General features: G+C 39.7%; 1 protein-coding gene across 3 annotated transcripts in view; it reads right to left on the bottom strand.

The window, feature by feature from the left end:
- Positions 1–633: 633 nt before the first annotated feature.
- The window catches only part of MED13L (mediator complex subunit 13L), a 292,534-nt gene continuing 277,228 nt past the window's right edge, over positions 634–15,939 (bottom strand). For all 3 annotated transcript variants that reach the window (XM_046025906.1, XM_046025907.1, XM_046025908.1), the window contains 7 exons: positions 15,659–15,801; positions 12,323–12,481; positions 10,801–10,977; positions 9,418–9,575; positions 6,752–6,913; positions 4,508–4,620; positions 634–3,488 (listed from right to left, as the gene is read on the bottom strand). In XM_046025906.1, coding sequence (XP_045881862.1) covers positions 3,356–3,488; positions 4,508–4,620; positions 6,752–6,913; positions 9,418–9,575; positions 10,801–10,977; positions 12,323–12,481; positions 15,659–15,801 — 1,045 coding nt within the window. In that variant the 3' untranslated portion in view covers positions 634–3,355. The remainder of the gene's footprint in view (positions 3,489–4,507; positions 4,621–6,751; positions 6,914–9,417; positions 9,576–10,800; positions 10,978–12,322; positions 12,482–15,658; positions 15,802–15,939) is intronic.

The raw sequence follows: 15,939 nt of genomic DNA, 5'->3' as shown, positions 1-15,939 counted from the left end.
ATTTAGTCAAACTTTGACTGTAAGCTCTGCCAAGTCCTGGGGTTTCCCATTTGAGCAAGATTCTGCCCCTGAGAGCCTGTGGTTCTCCCTAGTGGATGGACCCGAGGAGGAGGACGCAGTGGCAGCTGTGAAGTCAACCAGCGCCCTGCATGCACCTGCTGTATTAGATGGCATTCTACCGTCACCAGCCTGTGAACAGGGCAGAGAGCAAAGAGAGATCTGTTATTTCTAAGGAACATCAAAGAGAAACTGGCCCAGACCGTGAAGAGAAAGGAAGTGGAAAACAGACTTATAATTTGTTCTAGGACTGACCACCATCTGTGGGTCACAGATCTGATCTACTCGGAACAGTTACAGAACTAACCACCAGGGCTCCTACTTCAACATCGTGTATGTAGGCTCTCAACACGAATGTAGGAATGCACTAATACCCTGGAGTATGAGAACACCATCTGAGAACAACTGTTAGTTGGGGGGGTCACGGCAGTAAAGTCCTACGTCCATCTTACTCTGGGAAGATAGAGCCTGGCTCCTAGCCAAGGAATGTTCAATCCATTACACATACACCTTCTGAACAGGTGTGGATCATTTTGTTACAAAGACAGAATGGGAGGGGAAAAAAGCCACTCAAAGTTTCAGTAATTCAATAATTTATTCCTCTAAAAAAGTGTGTAAAAGTATATAGCTCTCATTCACAAGGTATATATGAATGACATTTAAAATGGAGGCCTTTTAGTATTGTTTCTTTTTATCAAAGTCTTTAGTGTACTGTACCAGCGCTATACTGTAGTTTTAAATGAACTTCACATATTTTTGTTTTCTTTCAAATTGTTTGCTATATATAAAAGAAGCTCACTGCAAAATGCTTGAAGGAAAAAAGGAAACAAAAGAAATTCAGAACTTCCCAGAAATGTACAGCTTTTACATTTAAAAAAGGTTCTGAAATATACATACAAGCATGCTGCACAATCCCACCCTCTCCCTTCCCCGCTTCCCCTTTTTAGTTCAAACCATGGTAAGAGTTCTGATTTCTGCAGAATTTCCAAAATTAAAAATAAAAAAAAAATAAAATAACTTCTCACTCTGTAGCAAATCCAGGGCTTGTACATTTCAGATTAATTCAGTAAAAAACTCACAAGTAAAATAATGCATATTTAAGGGAAATATTATACAGACTTTTTCACACAGAAGTACATAATAAGATTTTTTAAAATCTATTGCCATTCATTTATTTTTGCACAAAAACGTATAAATATGTCACCAGCTTTTCTTAACTTAAAAAACTTAAATAAAAGACACCAGATGAAAACTACCCTTTGCTGCCTTTTTTTTAAAATTTTTGTAGGGGTTTTTGTTTTTTGTGTTTTTTTTTCTTTTTTTTGCTTAGAATTGGGTATCTAGGGAAGAAAAGCCCCTGCATTAAAAACAGCCCATATTAAAAAAAAATTCAAAGTTCTGATGAATTCTGGGAAAAAAAGCAACCCCAAAGTGGTAAAAGATTACAAATATCTACTTTACAATTTGTCTTCTCACCAAGATAACTTTATACAAGTTTACAATCTTCATCATCTTATGCTCTTCAAAAGGCCTTGAGAATTTTTCCTTTCTGATTAAGAAAAAATAGCACTGCAATATTTTTAAAGTCAATTTTACACTGTACATATTAGATACAAATGGTTTGATATATCAGATTTTTTTTTAACCTATACATTGCGAAAGTCACCCCCCCCAATTGGTGGCACAGAGAATAAAATTATCCATTTACAAGTTACTTCTCTGCTTACATATTCCCACCACACAACTTTTTTTAATATAATGTTTTAAACGTTAGATTATTTCAAGAAAAATACTTTTACAAAATCATATCAGTTATTACATTTTTCCTTTTTTTTGTTTTTTTTTTTTGTTTTGTTTTGTTTTTTGTTAATAACCAGGATATGGAAGTCTCTTGGAAGAACTTTAAAATCTGCATGATTCTCTCCACAGATGACTAGAGCTCAACAGCCTGACCAGAGCGGCTTGCGGGAGGCAAGCCCACGCCCACTGCCCTCAGACAGAAATATGCTGTGATGTCAGGGTCAGAAATGGGGTCTTAAAGACAACCCTCTTGGGCCTGGAATGAGGAGTCATAAAATACTTCAATTAGCCATTAATGCTTTAAAAAGGCATTATTATTTTTTTTTTAAAAAAGTCCCACCACAAAGGCTCAACTTCAAGTACTAATTTAATGGTTAAGTTGTAATATTTCTTTGAAATAATATTCCTATGGTCCAGAAAAAAGTCACCATATTTATAACTGATTTTATGAGCAAACACTTTCAATTATGATATGTACATGAGTCCTTTTATGAGCTAATGAGAGGAGAGACCTGGCTTTCAGTAAGAATTCACTAGAAAATAGATTTCCGTTGTGACTATATAAAACTAATGAAGGTACTTGCCTCCATGGCTCTGGGTTGAGCTTGACTGCCTTCTGTATAAAAATGTTATCCTTCATGAAACGCTGGCCACTTTTAATAAGAAACATGGCAGAATGTTTACCCAGTTTGTTCTTAATAAAGCCTACTGCTGGGTGGTTTTGAATATATTACTTTTTAGGCATCTCCCCAATTTGTTTTCACTCTTTTCCGGCTTCTAGGACAGAGGTATGTAGTCAAAGAATCCTATGGTGGATCTGAGTTGGGTTTCAGCTACTGTACCTGGTCCTCATGAATTAAAAAAAAAAAAAAAAATCAAAAAGTCACAAAAAACATGACAAAACAACTTAAAATAAATAAACAAAATGAAGATGCCTCCAGACCTTTTGTATCTACACACTGGTATGAAGTCAACCAAAGCATTCATGCCGATCTAGATGGGAGCACTAGGGAGACAGAAACCCCATTATGAAGTCATGTACTTGAGCTGGTTCTTATTTTTAAAAAGTCCCAGATTATGGAGTTCGGGTAACCCACAGGCCATACACCAATAACTAGAGGATTTCATCCAAAAGGGCTAAACTACCCTTGTTTTTAAACAGAGACTGGAAACACAGACTCTTGTGCAAAAGGATACTGTCTCTTCTGTTTCCCTCTTAAAAACCAACAACAAAAAAACTTCCTGTGGACCAGTGGTTTGGGGCTGCACACACCATAACCCTGGCTAAAAGTCACTGCTTATGGAAGTCTCCAGGTCCACGAGAGAAGTGTCAGTGAATCCCTCTGGTAATGAGCACTGCAGAGGAGTAATCACAGTGCAGGACTGTAGAGAGTGGTCTCAAGAAGAGGACATGGGGCATTTGCAGAGTGGAGCAGACTCCTCGGAATGAGGTCGCAGGGAGGAGGAACTGAGCCAGAGAGAACAAGTGCTTTTCCAATTAAAGTATATTCATGATGGCGTTGTACAACTGAGTGAGCACCACAAAGTGGACGGGAAGGCAGGAGGTGCGGTCCTGGGTGGCCGGATTGCACGTGAGCCAGGACAGAGCGTTGTACTGCTCCAAAACAAACCTGCCGGAGAGAAGACACAGGTCAGAGGCACAGGCGCAGCAGAGGGAAGGCTGGCTGTACATGTGAGCATTCCAGATGTCAGTGGGGGAGGGACTGGGTCATTCTTGCCCTCCGCCCTGCAGTTCTTCCTTTCACGCACCCGCTGCACCTAGCCCTGCACGACGGCCACAGGCGGAGTCACATGTGCTGTCTGTATAAAACAGGCTTCTGGTTTCAAGGAATTCATATTTAAAAAAAAGAAAAAAAAAGCAGGTGAAATAGCTCATGGATATCTTTATATTAATCACTGAAATGATACTGTTTTTCATACACTTGATATTATTCTGATATAATTTTGATACAATTGATATAATTATTAAAATTAACTTCACCAACTTATTTTTCTATTTCAATATTGCTACTAAAAAAATTTAATTAGATATGTGGCTCCCTTTATATTTCTCTTTGACAGTGCTGTACTAGAGACCCTGAAAGCCAAAATCATGTTGGTCAGGTTCTTGCTTAATTTCCAAATCATTTAAGAGTTACCAAACACTAGAAAAAGCTTGCATATTTCCATGAGGTACATGAAGAATGTTTATGACCTGTGAAAGTGTAAGAGAATTAGTGTACACTTCTGGGAGAGATGTCCCAAATATGGAATTTATGTTCCAGTTAATTTTATTTATAAAATCTATGTCAGGAGGAGTAAAAAAGATGTTTTCAAAGCCAAGTGCTTTAGGTTCCAGGCTCTGTCTTCTAACCACCCACCCCCTAATTCTGATCTATTTTCATCACCATAAAATGCCTCCTTTAAATAGGACCCAAGGGCAACTGTACTCGTACATACCTATGTAATTTAACAAAGTATACTGTCCAGTGCTCACACAGGAGGATTACAGCTTTCACTGGCTAATCAGACAGTGCTCCCCTACACAAAAGGCAGTACACTTTCCACATTTAAAACACCTTGGAAAAACAGAACTGAAGGAAGATTATTTCAGTAATCTTGTAGTTATGTTGCCTACGTCTGTATCTACCTTAAAACATCAGATGTGGTTTTGGAGTCAAGAGGATGTGGAACCCGCTGAGAATTCCTGGCAGGGAGAAGTTCGTCCGTCTGTGCTACAGAAATGTGGTGATGCAGCGAAGCCTGGCAAAAGAACAAAGACAGTTACCTTCCTGGCCTCATCAACCACGGAGCAGGAAACAAGGCAGATCCAAGTCTGCTGGCAGCAGATGCCCCCTGGAGTCCTCAGAAGTCACTGCTTCTAGAAGCCTGAATTTTAAACTCACAGTAACCCAATGTGATCCCAAGTAACTCCATAAATAGCTTTTCAGCAAATACAAATGCACTGCAAATGATGAGATACCATGCTTCTTTGGGTTTTAGTCTCTAAAAGGCCACAGGGTCTGGATATGACTGATTGTCTCCTTGTGGTGGTCGTTCAACATGTTCTTCTATCCTGACTTCCCATAAGCTGACAGATCTAGAGACTCAAATTAGGTTCAGTTTCTTTCTGGGGGAGGGAGGGAAACAGGGTGCACAAACACTTCATAACAGATGCTGTGTCCTTCTCACCACATCCTATCAGAAGGCAGTTAATGTCTGCTGTCCCACTTGGAGTGCAACTGATCACTGGATAAGAAGTTATCCGCATGCTCCACTCATTATAAAGTTCCCCATCAATTTTTCACCTAATGGCTTTAGCATAATTTTACTTTCTTAAATAATTGAGAAATACAGTATGTGAAGGAGAGTTAATATAAATGCTTTTCTATTTTTTAGTTTCCAGATCAAGGAACTATTGCTCTAGTAGCTTCAGAAGGTGACTGAGATGATGTTCTGGTTTTCAATACAATTATGAACCCATATATTTGTTTCAGTTTCCTGCTACCACTGCTCTTCTTTATGTTCAAATTGTCCCATCATTGGGCAATGGGAGCCCTCCAGTAGGCTCCTGGGTCCTTTGAAGTAACTCTAATTATCTTACGTAACTTTCTTGCTTTTCAGTGTGACAACGTATCATAGGTTCATCCTGAATATTTCTTACTTCAGACCTACAATCAATCCTTTCTTCAAAGGAACTCTGGTTCTTTCAAATGATAAATGGTATTTCAGAATGACAACTATAGCAAGAGAGTTGTTTATGGATACGAAGCTGTTACTGCTCTTAAGCTTTTTCAGTAGACCGAGCTAAAAAATGTGTATGCCTTTCTTAAGAGGAAAAAATAAATCTAGGTTCATCCCGACAAGTCTAATCGGAAATAAAGATGACATGGATTTTTTATGTAACTTCCTGGGTTTCATCATAGCATGTCATAGCCATTAAAGGAAATTGCTTCAATTGTGTTTTGTTTAACCTCTCCTGGTTTCTTCTTGAAAACACAAGCAGGTGTGTGCGTGCACACACCTTATCACAATTACTACAAGGTAATCTACACTCAGCAGACTGATTATACGACAACAGTCCTTGCTTCGTTGTGGATAACTAACACCCCACTGAACGGATGTCCTAGTTTATCCAACTAGTCCCTTACTGGTGGACGATTTTGGTCCTTCCAATCTTTTACATTTTTCATTTTTTTGGTGTTGCCAGTTTCTTCTGAACAGACCTCCAGAGGTGGAATTGCTGCATCGACAAGGAAGCATGTGGGGTTGTGTCACCTGGCTTTCCTACTGGCACCAGAGCCATCTCCCCGACAGCCCTGCCAACAGAACATGCTGTCAAATTTCTGGCTTCTTGCCAATCTGTGGGTGAGCCATGGATTTCATTCCAGGTTCTTTCATCCAAACTGAAGTGGGAGATCTTTGGTTTTAACCCTTAAATTCCAAGATCTACAAGAATGAGCATGTGTCAATGTAAATTTAACTGCCTTCTGACCTATTCTAATGAAGAAGCTGAAGCCTATGGCAGAAGAGAAAGAGATCAGCCAATGATCACCTCCGCCCAAGCTCACCTTCACCGACGGCAATGCAGCGTGGACTGACACACAACCACGTGTCCACCCGACTCATGCCCTGTGGGCCCCACCAAGTCTCCACGTTGGGTTAACGTGACTGCTTCCTCTGTGTTATGGTTTTGGGTTCCTCTCTTGATTTACTCCCCACCCCACCCCCCACAAGCTGTAATTAAAATCCCCTCAGAGTATAAGAAGATGTGAAAGAAACAGGGAGTACTGTTAGCACAGTAAGACCGTGCTAAGATTCAAGTTTCTAACCAAACCCGAATTTAAGCATAAGACCCTCCTCCCCAAAACTTCAAATATGACACCAAACCAACCTTTAGGAAGAGGGGGCACTGGTTCTGAGCCTGGGGACACGATGACCAAAACCACTGGGGGAGATTCTCCGCTTTGGCAGTTGATACAAAATATCCAAGGGCCAGAGGCTGCTGCTTCAGCTCCTCAGGTGCCTCTCTAGAGAGAAGACGCTCACCCTGACTCTGCAAAACAAAGTCCCAAGAGCATGATCAGCACTTATCACTTCAAAGAGAGCTCTGCAAATCAACTTTTTACCAAGTCACTCTGCACACCGTGGACCCTCTTCTGGCAGCTTTTCACACAAAACGCCAGGTGACTGAGAAACGTCAGCAGGGGAGGCACATGGTCTTTGCTGCATGCGCAGACATCAGAGGAGAAATATGGCCCAGGCAGAAGGTCCCAGCAAAATTAACTACATCCACAAGAGTCAAGCAAATACAGATTTATTTGCTCTGGTTTCTTTTCTGTTAAAGTAAGACGGGTTCCGTGGCATCAGGCATCAAACTAAAGGTGGAAAGAAAGGCCTCCGGTAGCTGAAGGCACTCCCACACCCAGGTGCTCTTTCACCAGCAATCAACCAAAATACATGAGCGCACCTGACTGTCTACTGTCAACAACCCGGATGTTAGGAAAACCTAACACTGCACCACTCCTTGTGTGACAACAGTGTCCCTGACCTCCCCAGTGGTGTAAGAGCTGCTCAAGAAGTGGCCTGGTTTTAATTTTCAGCAAACTCCTTAATATAAAACCTCTGTGAGAGCCTTACTGTGCATTTGGCAACTGATATTTTTTTCCTCATCTTTGGTTCTTTTAGCTGGCTCTAAGAGCTGAAAATTACTTTTTATGCAAGCAGTAAGAAGTCATCGTTTGTTTTCAAAGGCCTTCTGTTTGGAGAAAAAACATAATCCTCAACTATCACATGAAATTGTATTAATTCTGAGTTGATCAAAAAACAAAAACTTACTGCAACCCTGAACAAATTCTTTCTGCTGCTGTAATGCCTTAACTGGCTATCAAAAAATGTTTAATGCTTCAGAAAGTGGAACTACTGAAAGCTTCTCAGGGGTCACTGGGCTGCAGGTGCTCAGGACAGAAAAGGGCTACCTGACCAGCTTCAGAACATGCACTCTCGGACTTCAGGGCCTGAGGGTCTGACAAAGGCAGAAAGTACAGCAAAGCTCTATTTCTTACAAACTCACATGGCACTTCAAAGACTAATTCTTTGTTCCTGGATAAGCTAAAGTGCAACCAAGGGCATTGCAAGGTGCTTGTTATAATTTCCATTTCACAGATAAGGTAAATGAGGCTAAGAAAGGCCAAGAAAGCTTGGTCAAGGTCACCATGCTAGAAGCGGTGCAACTGTAACTCCAGGGCATGTGTTCTTAGTTGCTATGCTATTTGCCTCTAGAATTCACATCAATCCTAAATTAAAACTATCTGACATACAATCTGAAATCTTGGTTCCTATTACAACAATCTCCAAAGAACCCATAAACTGTCATTAACTGGCATATGATTATGGAGGAAATAAAGACATTTTAAAAACTCTTCCTTCTAGAAAGGAGGACTGAGGGACAGGCAGTTACATGAGGGTAAGCCTACTGAGTCACTCTTTCCTGGTTTTATGTGCTCTATGACTAACATTCTAAATCTTTCTTTTGACTGTCCCTCAATGAATTCCAGGCTGTCAATGAAAGTCCCAAGGACAGAAACCCAAGTCCTCTTACTACAACTCTGTCTTTAAATGAGTGTAAGAAGAGTTGTTTATGCTTGCCGAGTTTAACATAGTAGACAGAGCCATTTTTCTATGTCTTAAACCATCAATCTCACAATATTTTAAATAAAACGTACAAAAGAGTGATAAGGCATGAATCATCTAGCTTTTAAACAAAGTTAACACAAGCTACAGCAGAACCTTTTATTCTTCAATCCTGTTAATCCACTTCCAACATCTCTGGGATATTTAAAGATGAAAACTAGTTGTCGGCTTTGATGTTTTTCCTTATGACTGGGGCATGAGCCTGGACACATCTCCAAAATCAACCTTTCATGGGCCCTTGCCATTTTGAAAACTGGCTAAAGGAAAGACTGGAACTATATACAAACCAAGGCACCACGACATGAAACAAGAAGAGTAAAACTCGTTTCAGAATAATCAGAAAAATCAACCATCAACAATGTGTTCTTCAATTAAGACAGTCACTTTACATGTTAAATAAGCAGGGCTGTCAAACTAGCCCTGAAAAGTCACTATCTTGGCAAAAATAAATAAATAAATAACTGAGAAGCAGCAAGCAACCAAACCTAATTTCTGCTGAGAAAACAGTCATTGCAAAATAAATAAATAAGTAAATAAATAAGAAAAATAAAGCCTCCCTGCTGTAATTGGACTATTCTGATAAAACATATTCATCAGGAACATCTTCAGGAATAATGATCCATTTCTTTCTAATTCCTGCCTTCAATCAAAACAGAACAACTACAGAGTCACTTTTCCACACTGATTTCTCTTGTGCCAGGACCAAGAAGACCATCAAGAAGATGGTCCAAGGACCATCTTGTGGTGCCAGGACCAAGACCATCAAGAAGAAAGGTGCGTGAAGTAAAGAGACAACCACCCTTCTGGAAGATTATTTTCCCTGAAGGCTAAGGTTATTTTAAAGAACCTGCTTCAAATCATCCTTACCCGACTGTGCTGGAAGTGAGAGCCCACACCAATTCCAGAAGGAGAGCCTGGGGAAGGAACTGGGGAGGAGTTGGGAGAGGAATGGAGGTTCCCAGTCATTAATATGCCAATATCATTGTCCATATCATCTGGGAATGGAAGGTCAACAAACATGTCGTCTAGAAAGGGGGGAGGAAAAGCACAGAAATTTAAAAAATAATCCACATCCACAATTTAAACAATATTCAGTTTTGTTGGCCCAGGACTGTTACAAGCACACACTCTTAACAACTTGGTAAGACTTATTAATGTGTTGTCTACTGGATGCAAGGCGCTGAGAATTATTTTTGCATTTTGTATTCTCTTCAATGATCTTCTAATGTGAAGTATTAACAGACTGGAGAAATAAAGAACATAAAACAAAACCCCACACTCTGTGTAGCTTCCAAAGACACATAATAAGTTATGGCAAAACAGCTAAAGAAGCAATTTAATTATTAAACAAAGTTAAAACTGACACCATCTAAGAAAACAGCAGACTCTATCTACACATCCAATTAGCATCTAAAACACTGGAGGCTGAATTAATACATAATAATAGGTGTGAACTTGCCCTGAAACTGGAGGCCTATTCCAAAAGCAGATCAAAGCATGATGTTTTCATTAAGAAATCCTCTCCTACATTATAAAAGTAAGGTACACACATAGCAGAAAATTTGGAAAGAAAAGTATAAAAAGGGAAAACTATCACTTAGAATGCAAGTACTGTGAACGTTTTTGCTATGATTTTTTTTCTCATATTGTTATTCCATTATGATCACACTATGTATAAAGTTTGGTATCCTTTTACCACCCACCCTAAACAGGAGTAAATGTGGGTAGCTATTAAAAAAATCTTCAAAAAACAATGCAAATGGCTCCATAATACTGGGCATTCTAGTTTATAAGTAATCACTACTTAACAAGTGCCTTAATAGATACTCAAACCAAAGAAATCTATTAAGAATAATCAAATAAGGAGTTGTTTTGGAGCAAATTAAATTCCCAATGATTAGCTAAAGACAGGAGCTATTTCACACTGTCTGGGAATTTGCAGACTTCTCAAATCAGATCAGTGTTTACTGTAAGAGTGGCCCCCAGGTGCCAGGCATGACCAACCTGGTATTTTTTGCCTTTGGGGAAAAACTAATTACACAAGAGAGGAAAATACTTTTTTGGTCCTGGTAATAGTTGTACATGAATCTTCGAAACCAAACAGATTCTCCAACCTTCAATCCCTTCTCCGTATTTTTTTACAGTTTTTTTTTCTTTGGAACACATGCAGCAGCCCACTGACTCCATGCTTCAGCTTTGCATCTTACTGGAGAATCTGAGCTCTATGCTTCCATGGCCTTCCACACTCACCATTATTGGGGCTAAACCCATCTTCATTGGGATAGTTGGCTGGAGCCACCTGGATGGTTGATGATGTTGGGAACACCAAGATGTGTGTACACGAAGCATCTTGAGGGGTGTTCAGCTGAGATGACTGCATGTTCAGAGCGGTACTTCGGCCAAAAACAGAGCCCATCGTGACAGCATCTTTAAAATAAAAAAAATTTTTTAAAAAAGGAAAGAAAGAAAAACCATCAGTTCCTTCTGTGCATCAGTAAGCAACTCCAGAAATGAAGTTTTAGGAGGACCTGGGCTAGAGAGAAAGAAGTCTGCCACAACTGCTAAGATGGATACACATTTACAGTTCTGCCTAAGTGTGTAAATATCTTTAAAAGAAAAACAGACTCAGAGCATACAGTTATAATAACCCAAGCCTCATGTCATATGGGAAAGGTTAAGATAAAACTGGACTGTGCCCACTAAATAAGTTTTAATTACTTATGTAAGAAGCATTTCTAAAAATAAATCTCCCACTTTCTTCCTGTGGTTGCTCACAATTTATAAAGGACTGTTCTCCTAAATGATACAATTCTGCAGAAATGGTACCATTCAACTAATAATTATGATAACTAGGATTTATTGAGTGCTTACTACATGCCAGATTCTGTGCTAAGCTCTGTATTCACTGACATCATGTCATTCAGTCATCACAGCTACCTTGAGGCATGATTATTATCCACGTATCATACGGAGGACAGAGAACAAACAAGTTATGAAATATGCCCAAGTGGTGCAGGCAACAATGAACCTAGGGTCTAATGAGGCCAACAGAGGACATCTGCTTCTCACTGGACTGATGACAAATAAGCTCATTCTCACACAACACTACTGGTTTTTATAGGGAGTAAGTGGACAGGATGTCCCATTTGATCAGAGGCATATCCAGAGAATAAGAGCAGACTGAAAAAGGTAAATTAGACAGAAAATTGCTTAGTTATAAAATTATCAAATAGCTTAGTTGCTAATTTTTTAAAATTCTATGGCCACAATCTTTTGGCTATGCACACACTGGTACTCCCGTTTACTGAGCACTTACTCTGGGCCAGATATAGCATTAATCACTTCACCTTTCTACTCGGCTCACCATTCATCCTCAATCACATCAGAAAGACTCAAATATCCTCGTGAGGCTGCTCAGAGATTGTCAAGTATCTGTCTTCAAAAGGATATTCAAATATGTATCACGACAGTAGTGTTCCCTTCTGGAGGGTGAGCCTCATACACCAGCAACAATCAGGGTCAAGCCACAGTAACTGGCCATGACTCTAAGAGCTCTCAGTCTTAGACTCTCTTCCTAATGATGGTCAACAAAGACAACAAAATCACAAACCCCTGCCTTTGGAAGAGACCAAACTTCCATTTTTGAACCCTAAATACAATCTTCTCTCACAAAGATAATGAAGCTCTATTCCACACTTGTCTGTAGACTTAAGTTTGAGTGAGCTGAACTGATGTGATACCTAATTACTGAAACTGACAAGAAGAGATTCACCTGGCATCACTACGAAGGACCCCTGGGGCTCCATGGCAACCAGGCAGGCACTAAGGATTGAAGGAGAGTCTGCGGCAGAGATCCCACACATCCGGCACACGTCCTTGAGCCGTTTGCTGATTGTCTGTAGTGAACATTCTCCAAGGAGGATACTCCAATCTGAAATCAAATATTACGGTCATACGCAGTCTTTAGAAATTCACAGACAGGAGGTTTAAGTGTTTTACCAGATTTGCCTGGTAATTGAAATTCCAGCATTGGCCCTAAAGGGAATAAGGCTGTACAGGTTCCCCTCCTTACTACAAAGAAAACGTTACTTGACCCCTCTTACACTTCATTAACAAAGGAACAAAGGCCTACTATTCTGTAGACTGAAATCATGTCTAAAATGAGCTGCAAGAGTCCGGCACAGACCCACATACATTTAGGTGCTTCAGATGCTTTTTCATGATGAGGCCAACTTGTTCTATCCTTTCTTCTCCCCTTCCTTCTCCAGTTTTGGTTCTTGCACTTCTCCTTACCCCCACCCGCCAATTCTCTACTTCCCTCTGCCCCTCATCAGCACTTTTCCTTAGAAGAACGCCTAGTTGGAGGCAAACCTCAGTTCTGTTTACTGTTGTAGGCTGGCTGCTTCCATGAAAGGCAAGCAGTGCAGAAATAAGGGGAACCCTTCTTAGAAGGCCCAAGAGAGCTGATAACAATGGGTGTGAGTGAAGTGCTCCAAGTGACATCACACTAATCGTTCAGATTAAAACGCTGGCACGAATTCTCTAATATTTGCTTATTGCCTCACACAAAGGCACTATGTGTCCTCAGAGAACTGCAGAGGGTTACATTACTCTGGGAATGGAAAAGCACTTAGTCTTCTCTTTGACCTCCACCACACATGGAGCGTGCCATGCTCCTGCAGCAGCACATGCTGTCCGTGTCCCGCCCCACTGTCCCACTGAGGAAAGGCCACTCCACCACGGGTTTCCACTTTTACGTAGTTTTATCAAACATACTGTGCTCCCTTTAAAGAGGTGAAAGGAACAACTGTTTTTTATTTCATATTCCTAAAGAACCTTATGCTGAAGTGGCTGAAATAAAAGTGAAAGGGAGGTTGGGGCAACCTGAGGGTTTTGAAGGGTCAGGGGTGGGAGGTTGGGGGAACAGGTGGTGGGTAATGGGGAGGGCACGTTTTGCATGGAGCACTGGGTGTTGTGCAAAAAGAATGAATACTGTTACGCTGAAAAAATAAATAAAATGGAAAAAAAAAAGAATGAAAGCGCAAAAAAAAAAGACATGAAGAATGTATTTTTAAAAGCCACAGAAAAATCAAACAGGCATGAGTTTTTAAAACCAAGTGAGAAAGAAAAGGCAGTATATGTATTTTACCACAAGTACTCTGGTGATAAAAAACAAAAATTCACACAGTTGACTCTGAACTCTGTAGGCTCACATACAATATTATCCCACAGAAATGCAACGTGGTGTAGAACTCAGGTCCCTAAAGGAATGAAATGTAGATTGGTAAACTGATTTCCTGTACACTAGGCTCTTCTCTATGTCTTTATCCCCTCAAAGTACATTGTCTCTCAACTTTTTGATGGGATCGGTCACACTTATATTCCTTTCCCATAAGAAATAAGAAGAGTGTGCCCCTGCTTAAAAAAACAAAACAAAACAAAACAAAATCACACGAAGGAAGGCAATGGCCTTAATAATTATCCAAAACACCAAGTGACTAGACTAGGAGGCTACATTTTTATCCTCTCTTCTTCTTTTCATTATAGTCTAACTTTTCCCAAGGGTTAAGAGCAGCTCAAACCCTTTAAGAGATAAGAGCGACTATAAGGCACACCAAGAGATGGGACAGGAAATGTCCTGACAATTGAAATGATGAATCCCTGAATGTATCAGACCTCCAGGCTCCCGACAGAAGATTCATTTTTAAAGAATATTATACTTACAAAAGACATGGGTAATATTTTCTTTTGGCCTATAGTATAACTAGTAAAAAAATTTTTACACACAATAGATTCCTAAGAAAACAATTATACTTATTTTCATGTAATATATGTATAAACTGCTTTTCAACCCTAATACTTAACCTCCTTGAGCACTTGCTACAATGCAGGTTGTATCTTTATCAGGGTCTTATTTCAGAGATTTCATAAATATCTGATATAAATTTCATGCAAAGAAACAGTATGTGCACTCTAATATAAGGGTTCCACAAACTATAGCCTACGGGCCAAATCCTGCTCAGCATTTGTTTTTGTAAACAAAGTTTTATTGGAACAAAGCAAAACCCATTCACTTAGGTGTTGTTTGTGGCTGCTCTGACTTTACAATGGCAAAGTTGAGAGGCTGCAACAGTGACAAGCTGGCCAGCAGAGTTGAAAATATTTGTTAGCTGGCCCTTTACATAGAAGGTTGCTGACTCTGCTCTAATATAGTTGAATGCACAAAGCCACCAGGCTAATTTGTGACATATGATTTGCTTTTGTGTAGACCTTAAGGGGAACAAAAAAATTTCTCCCATCTATATGTATACACTGAACTTTTTATAAATGTATCATATAAGGCTTTAAAAAATAATCTAGAACTATTCACACTGCTCACCTAAAGTAGCTACAGTAAGACAGCAAATGAGCTTGGCTCAAAGCCAGGCAACACCGCTGCCAGTGGTCAGTTGTGCTGTTAGTTATTTTTACTGCTTTGTAACTGACTGTTATACTTATGATGGGAACTATTAGCAGCTGGTAGGTATATGTGGGGATTCAACCTAAAAAGTCTATTCTCTTAGGTGTCCAGACTGAAGTCTGGGACAGAGGCAATGTGAATAAAGACCACTCCAACTGCAACTATCTGTCCTTGTAAATCAGGATTACTTTGCTCTTGTGCCACCAACACAAAATAAATACAAACTGTATCACCATCAATCACCAAAAAGAAATAGAAGAAACAGAAGTCTATTCTTACACATGACTTCTACTACCATCCACAATCTCTCATTTAAAGTTTCGTGTTAAAACTGATTTGATCTCACTGACTCAGTACATAAATAAACGTCAGAAGTCCCAATCTACTATCACTTTAATATCAATAAAACATTCTTTTTCATATCTTTTATATTGGGGTTCAGTAGTTAAGATCTTCTTTGATAAATGGTTTCATTGTTAATGAAAAGTTTAAAAACTGCACTTAAAACTACATTTAAAAGAATCAGAAAATACAAATCTCCTTTATTCTTACTATCAACTTTATAATTTTCTCCCTCAGCTCAGTTAGGGACATTAGCTTAACACTCTTCCTTTGTTTCCTGTACTGACTGCTTCAGGAATCTCTCACCTTTAAGCTCCCCATGGCCAAGCCGCCCAAGTCGGCCAATTACAACTCTCCAGGGTAGAGATGTCATTTGGACAATACCTATGCACCACTCCCATAACTTCTGTAGTCCAATTTTACGTGCAGATACTTTACTCCTCCGTGATCTAAAAAAGAAAGAAGTGAGGAGGGGTCTCCAAATGAGTCAAGTCAAAGTGATCACTTAGCAAGGCAAAACCCATAAAACTTTCAAAGAACCCACCCACAAAGCACCCACTGCATTTAGACAGGAAAATCAGAATGAC

This window comes from Meles meles, chromosome 12 (genome assembly GCF_922984935.1).
Source record: "Meles meles chromosome 12, mMelMel3.1 paternal haplotype, whole genome shotgun sequence".
NCBI lineage: Eukaryota > Metazoa > Chordata > Mammalia > Carnivora > Mustelidae > Meles > Meles meles.
The sequence above is the reverse complement of the archived record's forward strand: the minus strand, read 5'-3'. Positions and strand labels throughout refer to the sequence as shown.